Source organism: Monopterus albus, unplaced genomic scaffold, assembly GCF_001952655.1.
Source record: "Monopterus albus unplaced genomic scaffold, M_albus_1.0 scaffold45.1, whole genome shotgun sequence".
NCBI classification, from domain to species: Eukaryota; Metazoa; Chordata; class Actinopteri; order Synbranchiformes; family Synbranchidae; genus Monopterus; species Monopterus albus.
Window position 1 is genome coordinate 356,973 of NW_018127925.1, and position 14,959 is coordinate 371,931.

Below are 14,959 nucleotides of genomic sequence, written 5' to 3' on the forward strand. Positions count from 1 at the left end.
TCTTTGTGTGTAGTGTCGATGCAATCGCTTTGTGAGGCCGAGAGACCTTCAGATCCTAAAGGCTCTCCATTCGACACTAGGAGGTCGCCTGTCATCTGCTGCTGGAGGCATCCAAGAGTCAGAGAGCGAGAAGGAGGGACAGAGAGAGAAGAGAGAAATGGAGAAAGAGACAAGGAAACAGAGCCAGAAAGAGTGAGAGTGACATGGAAAGAAGCATTAAGAAACAGAGAAAAACACCAAAAATAGATGCAGCTAAACAGCAGAGAGAAATGGGTGAGAGAAAGAGAGAGGAAACAAAAATGTCCAGACAGTGAGAGAGTGGCCACGGAGGGAAGTCATGAGAAAAACGATAGAGAGAGCTTGAGAAACACCACAAGAGGGGACAAGAGAGGGAGATTCCAAGGGATGAATTCAGAAAGACGGACGGCAGTGAAGGATGAGGCCGGGCATACGGGATGACACCGAAAGGAGCCATGATAGATTAAAATACACAGAGGACAGACCGGCTACGGGGTCACAGATGGGCCATGGGGGAGAACACACACTTGCACTTCACAAAGAGTCACACACATCATTGTTGTACTCGACTATTTGGCCATCCTGCCTAACCTTGTGGGAAAATTTGCACTGGTTCAAGGCAGTTTAACCTTGCACACAACAACACACAAATGCATATATAAACCTGCAGAGATTTGCTAGCTGACCCTGAGCTTACAGGCACAAAACACAACAACTGTTTTTGTGAGGATATTGGCTTAGATTCTTTACCTGGAGGTTTGCGCTGACATTAGAACTGTTGACCTCTAAAAACTAAGGGTTCACCTTGTGTTTTTGTCCAGATTCTGTAAAGAGATTTTTCTCCCCATGACATGAGTTATACACTACACACATTATTGACTGGTTGTTGACTCTTTGTGAACTAGCCTATTTGCACGATGCTTGACATAATAATATGTTTGTGTCAAGAATTTAATTCCTGCTAATTTGGATAGAAAATTCCCCTCTTAGTATTGTTACTTCTAATGCCAAATCCAAATGCAGTGTCCTTATTTCACATGCTAGATCTGAAGCTTGAAGGTGACACTGTGAGTGCCCAATGGTTCTCTGCTGTGCATTTGTCAATTATCTTAATCCAGTGCTCACACACCATAAATATAGGTGCAAGTTATTGTTGCTGCCTCCTCTCCATACAGGCCCTGAAGCGTTCTCTCCTAGTGTGACTATTTGATAAAAGAAGCTGCCCCTCGGTCCCCCTCCCATTCAAAGAGGCGTGAGTTAGCCAGATCCAGGGTATACTAGACTGAAACTGAAAACTCATTTGAACTTCAGTTGAACTTTAAAATGCATTTCTGCAGAGTGAGGAATGTGTGCTCTGTGTCCTGTTTCTAACTGGGCTGGAGAGGGATTACTTGAGCACCTACGGGTCCCAGTATGACTGGGGAAACTAGTTTCCTCACGGGCATGTGAGCGCTGTATTAAGATAGACTTGACAACATAATGTATCCATCTAAGCTAAAAAATCCAAGAGTCCTTTAAGCTAAAAGAATCATGAATTCAAAATTAAGATTCCAGTTCATATATATGATTGTGAACAAAGCAAACAATGTGAAAAACAAACAAAGCAAACTTTCTCCCACAGTGTGTCTATGTCTTTCATGTTGGGCCACATTTTTGACATCCGCGGGCCTTTAATGGGGTCTCTCTGTGTGTCTGTCAGAGGCTCTGTTCCTCAGTTGCTCTGACTCACTGTGGCTCTCTCTCTCTGATCAGATCAATGTTGCCTCTCTCTGCAATGCAGCAGCCGGTGAAACACATCACAGATGCAGCTACACCCTGAGAAACCCCAACAGCCTCCGTACATACACACGAGTATTATCCCTCATTGTGGGTTGCCCTCAAAGTGCCAGCGATCCCAGAATCAAAGCGAGGAAGCAAACAGCACAAAAGCCAGCGCTAACTTTTTGATTCCTGGGCACAGCTTCAAAATAAAAACTACAATAACTGCTGTGTTTGCCTGTCTTGTTGTAGTCGGGGATGCTCTATAGAAGCTCCTTTGACACGTTTCAGTCAGTTAGGGTTTAGATGAGGTTGGTGCTGTTAATTAGGTCTATAGGGGAAATATTTGAGTGTGTGCACACAGTGGCCCCTTGGTGCGACATTCAAGTACTGCAAAATTCTAGGCTGTTACAGCGCTAATGAGCACTTCCCAGTGCTGCTCTTTTCTATAGTAACTCCAATTTAGCCCTAAAGCTCTCAGAACACTTGCTGAACTACATCTACTCATAAAGCTTTAGTGAGAAGTGAGAAAATCAACCAGAAAATAGCTTGTTTGAGTTCAATGTCTTGAGCCTGTTAATATTCGGGGTAGCCTATTAGTTAGTGTGACACTTGGCACCAGGGAAAATCTTTACAACTCCTCTTTTATAGAATAATTACTGTGATATGAGCATTGTCCAGCACATTTAATTGTTATAAATGTCAAACCAACTACTGATCCAACAGAGTTCATGAAGGTAAAAACTTTCCTTGAACTGCCTAGCTAAGCGACACAGAGCTCTCATCTCCTCCCTGCTCAGCATGAGACTCAGCAACACCTCATTTCAACCCATTCACAGAGAGGCCGGCTGAATGACATGCCAGCTGTCGTTAAAGTGCCTTGACTCAGTTGTTTAAACCACTCGTGTGAAATGGTGTCGCCGTTTATTCCTTCTAATGAAACCCCTATTTCCTGAGTGGATTAGTGTTAAAGGAGAAGTGCACTGGAGTGAGCTTTGTATGGGGAAAACCACCCCTATATTCACATGCTCTTGTGGATTTCTATTATTATAGCGCTATTGAGCATAATCTTCATGAGCATGTGCAAGTCATTTCAAAAGTTCAGAAGAAGTGAACCGTGGCCTGATTACATAAAAAAACTATCTAATAGTCTTTGTGGGCCGTGACCGAGTTACATAACAGCAATTTTCCATCTTGCATGTTAAGGAAGAAGTACAGTATATCACATTATAATAATTGTGCTTCACCATCTAGCTTTTAACTTGAATAATATTGTAGATGAACAATAGCATTCCTAGATAATTGTTATAGTTCTGTTGGAGAAAAACTGTCTCTGGTTTCTTTTTGCCAACTGTCTGCCAGTTTTCTGACAGCTATTTTCTGTCAGTAAGCCAGGAACTAAAAATACTTGATTCAAGCTGGCACAGTAGGTTGATCCAGAAGCAGACGAAAGAGGCAAGAGATTGGGAGGCAGTAAAAGGAAGCCTATGGTATAAAGCTCATGTAGTACTAATTGTTCCGAAGGTGGAAATTTACCTGTTTCAGTGCAACAAATTAGGGTGCAACTTGTGTTTTGGTTACAGCAAAGACTTAGTTTTCTAGTTTCAAGGTGTCAGAGAGGCAAGTTTGTATCAGAAAGCTTGGTTGCACTGTCCAAGGTCATCCAGCTTTCTTTGGAGCGCTTTCATTTCCCTCTTATTTTTGTGTATTTTAACTTCTAATCATCGTGAACTGGCATACCTCTTATTCCCAAAACATGTTGATTTTTACCACCACAGTCTTATCTTCATGCAGATTCTTATGCCGTAGTACATGCGTTAATAACAGTGATTGCATCAGATGCCTTGTGTATTATATGTTGTATATTCCTTCTAAATTCCGTCTGTCTGCCAGATTGTGCTTTGTTACCCCTGGAGGGGATGGATTACGCTCCTACTGAATCTGAAGCGAGTTGCTTCGTTTTACATAGAGAGCAGCCTAGGAGCAGAGTCTGAACTGTGAGTGTGTAAACATTCATACAAGTACTGTACTGTAGTAAGGTTGAACTTTATAAAAAGACTGCCTGAGCAGCTCACAGTGGTGTCAGAATGTATCATCATTAACTTCTTTTTTATTTCACTTGTAATAGTTGTTGCCTTTATAAGCCCCTCCAGAGACGTTTACACTCTGTGAGACATATTTATTGTATAAAGTACATGTCACAGTAAAAAAAAATGACACATCCAGTTATTAAAGAGCGAAGAACTTTTTCATTTCCTCAAGACATCAGACATTTTAACTTTTTATAATTATATGGGAAATGTGGGTCTTAGATTTCCTCCAACTTGGTATTGAAATAAAGTCAAACTTCAATAGCCTTCCTTTGTACTAAACTTTCCTTTTTCACTCTTAAGCACTCTGATTGTGTCATTCTTAATGGTAAACAAGCGCTCTGAGTGCTTAGAGTCAAATAGTTTGTAGCAGTCTAATGGAGTACACACAAGGAATGCTAACCTGAATTATGTTCACTGTGATGTGATGGCTGATCCCACTTGCATTACCAAATTCCACTCTCCTCTAACATCAACCCACGAAGATTTTTTTGTTTTGTCTTATTGCTGACACAGTCAGGCTGACTATGCATTGGATAAAGGCCCCCAAAATGCTGTTTCTGGCAACAAGGTCACCGCATCATTTGCAGAATAAATTCAAAAGTTTATTAAACATTCTAATCTCTTTGAGACCTTTGAGTTGCAGGCAACATCCTCCATTTTTCACAAATGAAACCTTGTAATTGGCAAGAGCCGAAAACAAAAATCAATGGGCTCAGGATGATGCATGGCTAGAGGTTAATTCACCTATACTGTAGGAAGGCAATTGAAGGTTTTAGTTTCTTTTGTCCGTTTGAGACATGCACACCTCTCCAATAACAGACATAGTGGCCTATGTCTGACGGAGAGAAAGCCGTCACTTTAACAGACTTATGTTAAGTATCCCTTGTCTCACAAGGGCTTTATGCAGACTGAGAGAGGCTATGATCTGATGTGACTGTCATGAGGAAGAGAGTGACTACAACTCTGCTTGAGACAGAGTTGCACATGGCTCATGCTCCTTTCCTCTTTACGGTCTTACTAGTCCACGAGGATGCAATCTTTTTTACTTCTACTCTTGTTCACCCTCACTGTTTCTCACTGTTCCACTCTCTGTTATCTTGCTTAATTTCATAGTCACACATTGTCTGTTTTTTATTTCTTACTCATTTTGACTGTATTTTTTGCTCTCCCATCTTTGTATGTCTCCCTTAGCTCTTTCTCTATCAACTTCTCTTTGTGTTTTTCTCCACCTCTCTGAATTGCTTCCTCTTTGCTCTGCTGCTTCCCTCACAGGTGCCTATATCTTCCTCCCTGTCTGTCTCTCTACTACCTGCCAGTTCCTTGGGGGAGGTGGGCTCTTTGGACACAGATGGCGGTCTACTTTTCATCTCAATGGAGACCCTGGAGAAGAAGCGGGCCTTGGTGGGCGAGAGCAACTCTTCACTGGCCAAGGAGTCAGTCCTTGACATTAGGCTCCGTCCGCCACCCTCCTCTTCGACCAGTGCCACAGTGTCTCTCAGGGTGTTGCTAGGCGACATGGCCCTGGATGGCGCTAGTGCTTGGTCATCCTGACTGTCAGTCATTTTTGAGGCAGAGCGAGGTAAGACTTGGACCTGTCCGCCTCCCCCTTGCCCGTTGCTCTGCGGTCTCGGTGCAGTCGCCGCAATGGCTGCTTTTCCGTGGCTTGCTCCTTGGTGGCTGTAAACCTTATATCGTATCATCAAGATGATAATGAAAACCAGCACAGAAGCAACAATAATCCCTCCAATGATGATGATCATAGTACCACCCAGGAAGTGGCTGTGCAAGGCCTGGCACTGGCTGAACTCTGTGTCTGTGGTGAATGACAGACAGCCCAAAGGACGTGTTGCAGTCAGTGATGTGATCACATCATCGAACACAGCCAGGACACACAGATCATAGCTGCGTCCAGCGGCAAGGTCCCGGACCAGGAAGTCATTGCTGCTGGATGGAATCATCCTGCCAAAGCAAAGACAGCAAAAAAAAGGAAGAAATCTGTGTCAGCATATTACCTTAAACACATGAAGCAGCACAAAGGGCAACACTTTATTTTATGGGTTAGTAAGAGACTCTCCTCCCGTAAAATACAACAACATACATTTTGTGCAGGCAGATTATTACAACGAAATGTTACATATCATAGTTTGACGACATCTAGCAATGACTCTTAACTGTGACGCAAGGAAAGAAGTAAGTATATAGAGCCAGAAAGTCTGTTTTTGGAGGAGGTAGGATGGATGGTCTGATGATTGTAAGACTTTTTTCTAACAAAATAAAGTATGATGTGATAGTTTAAGGATTTCTTTGAATGGACATAATCTCCAGGCTGTGCATGTTCATGTGAGCTTCCCTGAAATCCACCGGTGCCATTTTAAAAGTCAATTTTTTTTTTGACTGCACAAAGTCGTGGATATATTTTCCCTCCTGCTGCTGTACTGTGAACATAGGATCTGAAGAAAAATACAGGGCCTCAGGTTGCTGGCTGTTTTACCTGACTGGGTCTAACCTACAAGCAGCCAGCCTGTGAAGCCCTCCTCAGCGGTGAATGATCAGCTCATCAATGCTGGATTCCCACCAGAGCACAGTACCTGTTTATTTTGACTGCTTGAGGCCAGTGTGTCTGCTGCATGTGTTGCTGGTTAAGTAGCAGATTAACAACCCATGATGTTATTGTTGTCTTTGTTATTTCTGTAACATTAGAGAGAATTGCTGTAAGGCTGGAGAAATTCCTATGTCTGCATTATGCCAGTTAAAATATGGGGTTTCTCATTTATCCACTTTGTTTAGAGTGTTACACATCTCTTTTCATCAGTACAGATATCATTGTTTACCTATCTATGGAGGAGAACTTCAAATTTATTAAGGCTGTTGCGTTTCATTGTGGTGTCCACTTTCGACACAACACCAACAGCAGGAGGTGTGTGTTCATGAACTATCCTCTCATTTTTTTAGGAAGAGGCTCTCTGGTTTTATTGTTCTGAAATAATTACAGACTCTTTCAAGTTATGATGGGTGCAAAGCTCATTTAGAGGTACCCAAGATTAAACATTTAATGGCTGGAAATGAGGAAAATGAGCAGCCATGGGGACTTTAATGAGATGCCCCTAAGGGTCATAAGAGAGTGAAGAGACAAATGACCATATGGATTTTATAGTTTGGAGGACTTGTTGGTCAGTAACTTTGAAATACTGCAAGTTCTCTATAATTTCAGAACAGTTTTGTTTTTTTTATATAATTTTGTGCTAATTACAGTGACAATTAATTCAAACTAACTGCTAGTATGTCTTAGAGTCCTAAGCTGACCATGCAAAACTGTGAAAGGTAAGCAGTACAGTTCAGTATACAATATGCTTAAAATACCGTATTAGGTTTCCAATAACAAATTACTACTAAATGAACAATTACTTGGGTTTAAATTAAACTTTTCTTTGACAACAATTCTTATTTTCAATATTATTAGTATCACATTATGCAGCTCTTTATAGGAAACTTTATAGGAAAATTTGCAGTAAATTATTAGTAAAAATTACAAAATAAAATATTACAGCAAGCAACTCCAACAAGAGTTACCTGTGTGTGAAATACACATCTTGACTGCCAAATTGCTGTTAGAAAGTCAAGTACTATAAAATTCTAAACATATTTTTTATCTCTTACTTTCAGGAATATCATGTTTGAGATGCAACAAGAGTGAGAAAATGTTAAAACTGGCCCATGGAATTGGCAAAACACAGCAGCTTTGTAACATGACATTGTCAAGCTGCTCTCCTAAGGTTAACAAGAGCTGAATCAGAAAGCCAAAGCACTTGCCAACACAAACCCTGCTCTGTCCAACTCTGTTTGTCCATTCACCCCTACACTGTACCGATCAAACAAGCCACCTGGAATAATCCTTTACCAAAATGCCTTGTGATTCCCTCTGCCTGTATGGTTTCTTAGTATTCTTTTATTATTAAAGCTGCATGACTCTGCACTATCATTAGATATTTCCATGTAGTGCTGCCTGTGGCCCAACAGAGGAACCTCATTGTCCTTATATTTCCCCACAGAGCTGAAATTCATAAGCTTGTGATCATACAGTCACACAGGTTCATCTCCCACAGGTGCAGAAATCGCCATTAAGCACATTCCTGATTCTTCCTATTGTCATCTTCTCTCTGTCTTTCCCAAGGCAAATACTGCTTAAGTTTTTCCTCGCCAGTATACTTTCCTCTGGGAAATTCATGGTTTAAGAAATCACCCTGGTAAACAGGCGCAGCACTTTTTTTGTACTTGTCCTAGTTTTTCATCCTCTCTTTTTGACTCTGCCTTCTCTAGGGGTCTTTGAGTGTAACCAGTGGAAGTGTCAGACACCTACATGACACTGTTACACCTAGCTAAAACTAATACAACCTAATACAATAGTCCTGCAATAAATCCTCCTTCTTGAAAGTGATAATGTTCAATTTTTGTTCACCTGAAGAGAGAGGTGTTGATTCAACTATGATCACTGTGGAGGATATAGGTTGTACTGCTGTGAACTGTACTACAGTATACACAGAGGTGACCGTTGTATTATATCATTAGGGTTAGCTTGTTGTATAATAAATTGCCAACTGAGTGCATTTCCCTTCTGCCTCATCCACATTTTCCCTAGTGCCCTGTACATCTTTCTGGCTCTGTCCGTCCCTCCCCCATAAATGTATTTCCACCTCTGTACATCAGCAAACAGGCTTTGCAATATAGCCAGGGTGCAGTCAAACTAATGGGAGACAAGTACATGCTTGTTTGTGTGCGTGTTTGTGGGAGCCAGTGGGGAGCAGGGTGTTGGCTGGCCCAGACTCAGTGCCAAGCTCACTGATGGCATTGAAGTATATCTTGGCAGATAACTGTGTGTCTGTCTCTGTGTGTGTGAGAGAGAAACCTTGTGTGGTTGTGAAGTCTGGTGTGAAAGGATCCATTCTTAATGGGAATAAAACTAGAAAAGTTCAGCTGCCCCGATGTCTTGCTGAAGGGTAGCACAGTGATTTCAGAGCAGAGGTGTGCTCAGGTTCCTGTAAGCAATTTCTAAATTGGTACTGCCAGGAAAAAGAAAATAGTCTGCCTTGATAAACTTCAAAAAGCTGAAGACTTGCAGGTCTCCTAAATGTACTTGGACAAATTTATAGCATGGCTGTTTGTCTCTCGTCTTATCTTTGCAATGAGTCAAGCTGCATCATGGTTTAATAGGGGAGAGACTTTGTAGAAAACAGCAGGGGAACCAGGGCTGGCAGTGTCCCTCAGTGAAACCCACAAAACACATGTGGGCTTCTAAACCAATATCTGCAGTCTGACGTGTTGCTTTCCATCTTAACAAGCAACTGATAGCAAAAACTTTAACCACATTGTTTTCTGTTTGTGAGAACATAAGCTGTATAATCTGACTCACAACACAATATATAAAAGTTAAAGTTGTAACTTAATACAATTACCATGGAGACAGAGGTAGCAATGTTGCATCACAGTTTTTACAGTATGCATAAAGTTGTTTTTGGAAATAAAGGGAAAATAAAGAAGTTTAAGTGGCCAGTATTCTTTTTAAGTAAATCTGAATGCTTAAATCAGCAAATAATGGTAAAACATTTATGTTTTGAGGCGAATTCTTTAAAATGAACAAGGGAATCAAGCAAGTCAGTAAGATGCATTTAGTCACCATCATTACTAGGCATGCTTCTCAGCTCCTCACCTTGCTCATATTGGCTTTGACTTTACACACCACCAGAATAGATCAGGACCAATGCAGATGTCGGCTCATAAATATCAATTTTGTTATCACCAAAGCAGCTCAGATCCGTCTTATCCAATCAGACTGGGTGAGACCGAATCCGTGAACCTTTACACACTACCCAGATAATCTTCTTTGGCATCCACCAGCATCGCCTCCAATTACCATTTCTCCTACGACTGTCAAGAAGGGCAAATGTGGTAGAAATCAGCTTCAAACCTCCTTGGTGTGTAACACTGCCTCTAAGTGATTTGTTCTTAAAAGGCAGCTGCACATGAACTGAGGGGTGAGTGGGTGGGATAAGATGGGGGATGTTATTAAAAATATCGCCACCATCTGTCTTTTCAGTAGACGATTCCCAGAATGTTCTAAACAGAATTTAATGCTTTGCTGCCAACTCTGACATCTGTGTACAAGTATTTTTCTTATTTTTCAACAGATGCTTTTCTTGCTTAGATCGCTCAGGATGACCTCAAACAGGGTGAGTTATAGAACAGCCTTGGAGCAATAAAAGATTTAATGCCTTGCTCAAGGAGTGTTTGCTGACACAGGAGCCTGAACCTGGGCCTTCCCGCTTGAAGGAGAGTTTACATAGGTTATTCACCAACCTACGCTTTTTCCAGATGCACTAAAATGATCACGGCAACTTTGATTATATCTAATGAAATCAGCACGTGGCATTTAAGTTGCCCACTGGCCAGCATCTGTTTGTGTTTTGTACATCCGCAGTTATACACGTGTGGGGAGTGATGCGACATTTCCGAGTGATCAATAATTAACTGTGGCTGGGATTTTTAGGTCTTGTGTAAATGTGTCATGACTTTAAAAAGGAGAAGGACTGCTGGGCCCAGCAGAAATGCTTTAGCAAGCCCATTTGACACCGCAATCATACTGGATGGTTTATTCAGTTAATGGGTTCAACCACGGCCACACACACACACACACACACTCCCATACACTCAGAGAGAGTTAAACAACTTAATGGATTCCTTTCCTCCACAATTCAGATTTACACACATAGCAACACACAGAGCTATGGAGCAAAACTAATTATTTGTATGAGTCTGCTGTACTCATTCAGACATCACACAGACACATTAACAGCCAGATGTGTTTTTGTCACTCCTTGCATATCCTCACATCCACAGGCACACTTGCACATATATACGTAGACATGCACCCACAGCTAAAAGACTACAAGGCTCAAATGCAAATAAAGAAGCTATTCACAGTTTGAGTGAACGGATTAGCATACACATGCATGACAGTAATCTGATTAATAAAATGAAAACCATTTAAAATGATTTTTTTTTCATTCCTTTCATTTGTTTTGAACATGACTAAAGCTGTTGACACATGATCACTGGAAGCTTTATAAGATTGTTTATGTGGAGAAGCACTAATTCTAATCATGAGTCAGATTTACAGTGCGCTTTGCTGCTGCTTTGCAAAGTGCAACTTTAATGCTGTTTGAAATGACTTGTGGATTCAGAAACACTTCTTATAACCTTTGCTAGGTGGCAGATATGGCAAATTAGAGACCATATTTGAAAACACAGTTTATATGTGCTAAGAAAACAAGGGGATGAATGAATGAAAATTGAAAAGCGATGACAAATTGTTGCCTTTTGTGGTGCTTTATAATTGATATTGGTTGAATTAGTTTTATTTTTTATCATGCATGATATTTGCATTCATTTCTCCCATTGTGTTGTTGTGGAATACTTAGCATGATTTGCCTCAGTGGGGTGAATCACTGTGCACCAGCAACGTCCCCGGTCGGGAGTAAATAAGCAGTGCTTGCAAAGTTAGCTCAAGAAATCACTATGTGTGTCTAATTTTTACACCAAATAAGCAATTTAATTGTTAATAATATGCGGTTTATCATTTCATAAAACTAGTGATTTAATTGACCTTTTAATTGACCTTTAATTGATTCGCTGATTCTGTGCCCCAGCCTGGCCACCCCATCCAAAATTTTATAGATCCACCCCTGTGTATGAAGCATGCAAAACTGTAGTAAATATACACTGCTTCAATGTGACTACAGACTGCAGACAGAAAAAGAAGCTGTTCTGTTGCCTTAGGGCAGCTGTAGGTATTCAATATAAGAGCTACCCCTTAAAACAGCACAGTTCTTCTCTATTGTCACATAAACATGATGAGTGGGACAAATCTAAATGTCATAACACTTGTTAAAACAAGTAATTTGATTCATATTGGTAGTAAATAAGTATTATGTCACTCATGTTCCTGTAACTTGTGTGTCTAGTTTATATCAATGTGCACTTTTTTATATAAATTTGTACCATAAACAGTTCCTTCCACACATTTTGCTGGTGCATTACTACATTTCTTGGCTTATTTTCAGGATCTAAATATCAGTCAGTGGAGAAGCACTGCATAGCCCACATGCATAAGCATATCCATCCATCCATGTATGTGTGCTAGCATAGCACCAGATACAAAGAAATACAAAGACCCCCTCATCCTGTTGCTTCACAGTGCCACTATAGTGGTCATAAACACTACAGGATACCTCAGGCTGTAATATTATGGTGTTTACACTGACTCTAGCTTAGTAATCACATCAGTTGAAAGTTTTTGCTGGGTATTTTCAGATGCCTTTTCAAAGTTTAACACTTGAAATTATGTTACTGTGTTTGCTTTATTATTCAGTTCTCTCTCTTATTTCAACACAAGAACTTACCTAAAGGTTGCTGTCATTTACTAAACTGTGTCTCCTCCATGCACAGTTTGGTCTTTGCCCTCTGGTGTTAATAATTCCTATTAATACAAATTGCACACCCAATCTCAACAGTCTGTTTTTAAATTCCACTGAGAATCCAATGAGATTCCACAGTGACCGGTGGGAAGTGGGGAGCAAGACATCCTCCCCCTGTGCTGTGACAGAGAGCAATCTGTCACAGCACATGCATCATCCTGAATGCTGAATAGCTGTGGTTATCCTGCTGTCTTTGCATATTTTTTGCTGTAAACTGGTTCAGAGAAAATTGTTCCTAGCCTCCATTCTCCCGTCACTGTGTTTTGCAACCACCAGCCCTATTTTCTCATGTATCTCTGCATTTTTTACAGAGAATTTCTATTGACATATCACCACCTTCATCTGCTTTCCTTTCTTGAATTTTTATCTCTAAACGCTTTCAACACCACTGCAATTGAACACTAGTAATTATAGTGGATTGCTATCATTTCCCCAGGTTGTTCCTTGCCTGTGTGTCACAAGCCACGATGTAAATGTGCAATTCACCATCTAACTGCTTGATGACTGTCATGGAAAATCCTATAGAGAATAAAAGCAGATTTGCATACCTTTTCTTTGACTTCAGTCAAACCACATTTTTCCAAAGTAAGATACAAGAGAGCCAGAAAGCCTCTGCGTAAATGTTGATATGCAGAATAGGCTAGTTTCTCCTTTACACAGCGTGGGGGTACCCAAAACATTTCTACACTTCTATAAACTAAGTTGTTCTGGGGGGCAGCCGCAATGTGATGCTTGTCTCATATTGGCATTGCTTTGTCTTTCCTTTCAGGAAGTCAGATGGTGAAGCTGACTCCATGTCAGCGGTCCTCTCCTTCTCTTCCCCTGGCCTGCCAACTGGCATCAATTCTAGCTTGTGATTTGTGCTCTACATCTATGTAGTCACCCATTCCATACCACCCATAAGGACATTGCATACACTACTGACCTTCTCACAGACAATTAATTTGTAAGCTACTTCAGTTGTAGTCGTTATGTAGTTTTCCTTGGGCACATGTCAGTTTTTTTTTTGTTTTTTTTTTGTGCATTGGTGGGTTTGGTATTTTGTTTCCATGGTGGAAGGAGAGGTGCAATTGAGGTCACATGTATGCTGATTAGGCTGCGTAGTGCAATTTTGGTGCTTGTTTTAAACCAAAATAACAATATTGATATCACCTGAAGAAGAATCAACTCGGTAATGTACGGTAAAATCACCTAAATTCTTTTTGGAATTAAGTCAATTTGCATCTCAACCTAATCCCACTTGTTCTATGTTGGCGTTAAGGTTGAATATAACCACTTTTTTAAAGAATTATGAAGGGTTAATCAGAGCTAGAGTAGGTTTATGTGTGTCTGAATTTCTGCCAACAGTAACTATCAAAGATGAAGGTGAGCAATAATATTGGTATCTAGCTTCCAAATTTCCTTCCTCTAACACACACGTGCACCCACGCAGACACAAAAAAAATACTACATGCATAAATGTGCATAACAGCTGGAGGTATCACACTCTTCTGTTTAAGGACTATTAGATGATTTTATCATGTGTAATTAAAGACTATTAGATGATTTTATCATGTGTAATTAGGCAAAGAAAATACAATTTACCCAAGCCTTTTATATCATAGAGCTAAATTATAATTGTGCAATCGATGTAACTCACACACAGTGCACTCAAACGCACACTGCATTTGATATTCAATACACAATGGCCCAAGAGTTGCCATTGTGTGTGCAGAGCAGAGGTGTACTCAGTCTGAGGCTGATGAAGGTCTTGGTGTCCGCGGTCACTAATTGTATTAATAGATGCTAATAGACCTGTTATCAGCATCTCTGTGTTGTTGGCATGTCATTATTGTCTGGTCTCAGGCGGGAACAGGGATAGGTTAGTTAGAGGTACTTGTTACTACAGCGGACTGACGAGGGGTGCTGCGCCGCTGAGTCCTGTGTATGCATGTTCATGAGTGAGTGTGTCTGCTCTGACTGTGGCTGACATTTCCATGCCCAGCGAGGATATGTGTACTCACATGCACATATGCGTATGAGCGTGACATTTTCATGCTGTCTGCATTCAGTGATTGTGACTGACAGGAGGACGGTTTGTTTGTAAATACTGTCCATCAGTCAGCCCTTGGGCACTCAAAATGCATATATACACATCCATGCACACACACACACACACACACAGACACACAAGATGTCATGGAGTCACATCAGGAGCCCTGAGTTGTAACTGTTGATCTAAGGGAAATTTCAAGTGCATATTTATGATAATGTGCCCTGGCTGTTTTTAAATAATTTAATGTGCCATTTATTCCTCCAATGCAGGCAGTAGAGAGAGAGGAGGGCAAAAGGTTGACAGAAACAGTCTCTACAGCACATACACCCTGTCCAACCAACTAGATGCACTTCAGAAAATGACAAAGCAATGCCATTGAACTGAACATGGATGAATGGATTAGTGGACCTATATTGAACTTCAAATCATAAAGCAGGATTTCTGAGTACTAGCACAGGCGTTTTCCAAAAGGAGACATTACTTATTTATTTTTTATTCAGAATCTGTCTTTTTTTTTTTTTTTTTTT

The 14,959-nt window shown here is 40.7% G+C and overlaps 1 protein-coding gene across 1 annotated transcript in view; it reads right to left on the reverse strand.

The window, feature by feature from the left end:
- Positions 1 to 14,959, reverse strand: part of LOC109960222 (leucine-rich repeat and fibronectin type III domain-containing protein 1-like protein) — a 183,754-nt gene that overhangs the window by 18,422 nt on the left and 150,373 nt on the right. The window contains exon 9 of the mRNA XM_020600160.1: positions 5,179 to 5,828. Within this exon, the coding sequence (XP_020455816.1) occupies positions 5,179 to 5,828 (650 nt within the window). The remainder of the gene's footprint in view (positions 1 to 5,178; positions 5,829 to 14,959) is intronic.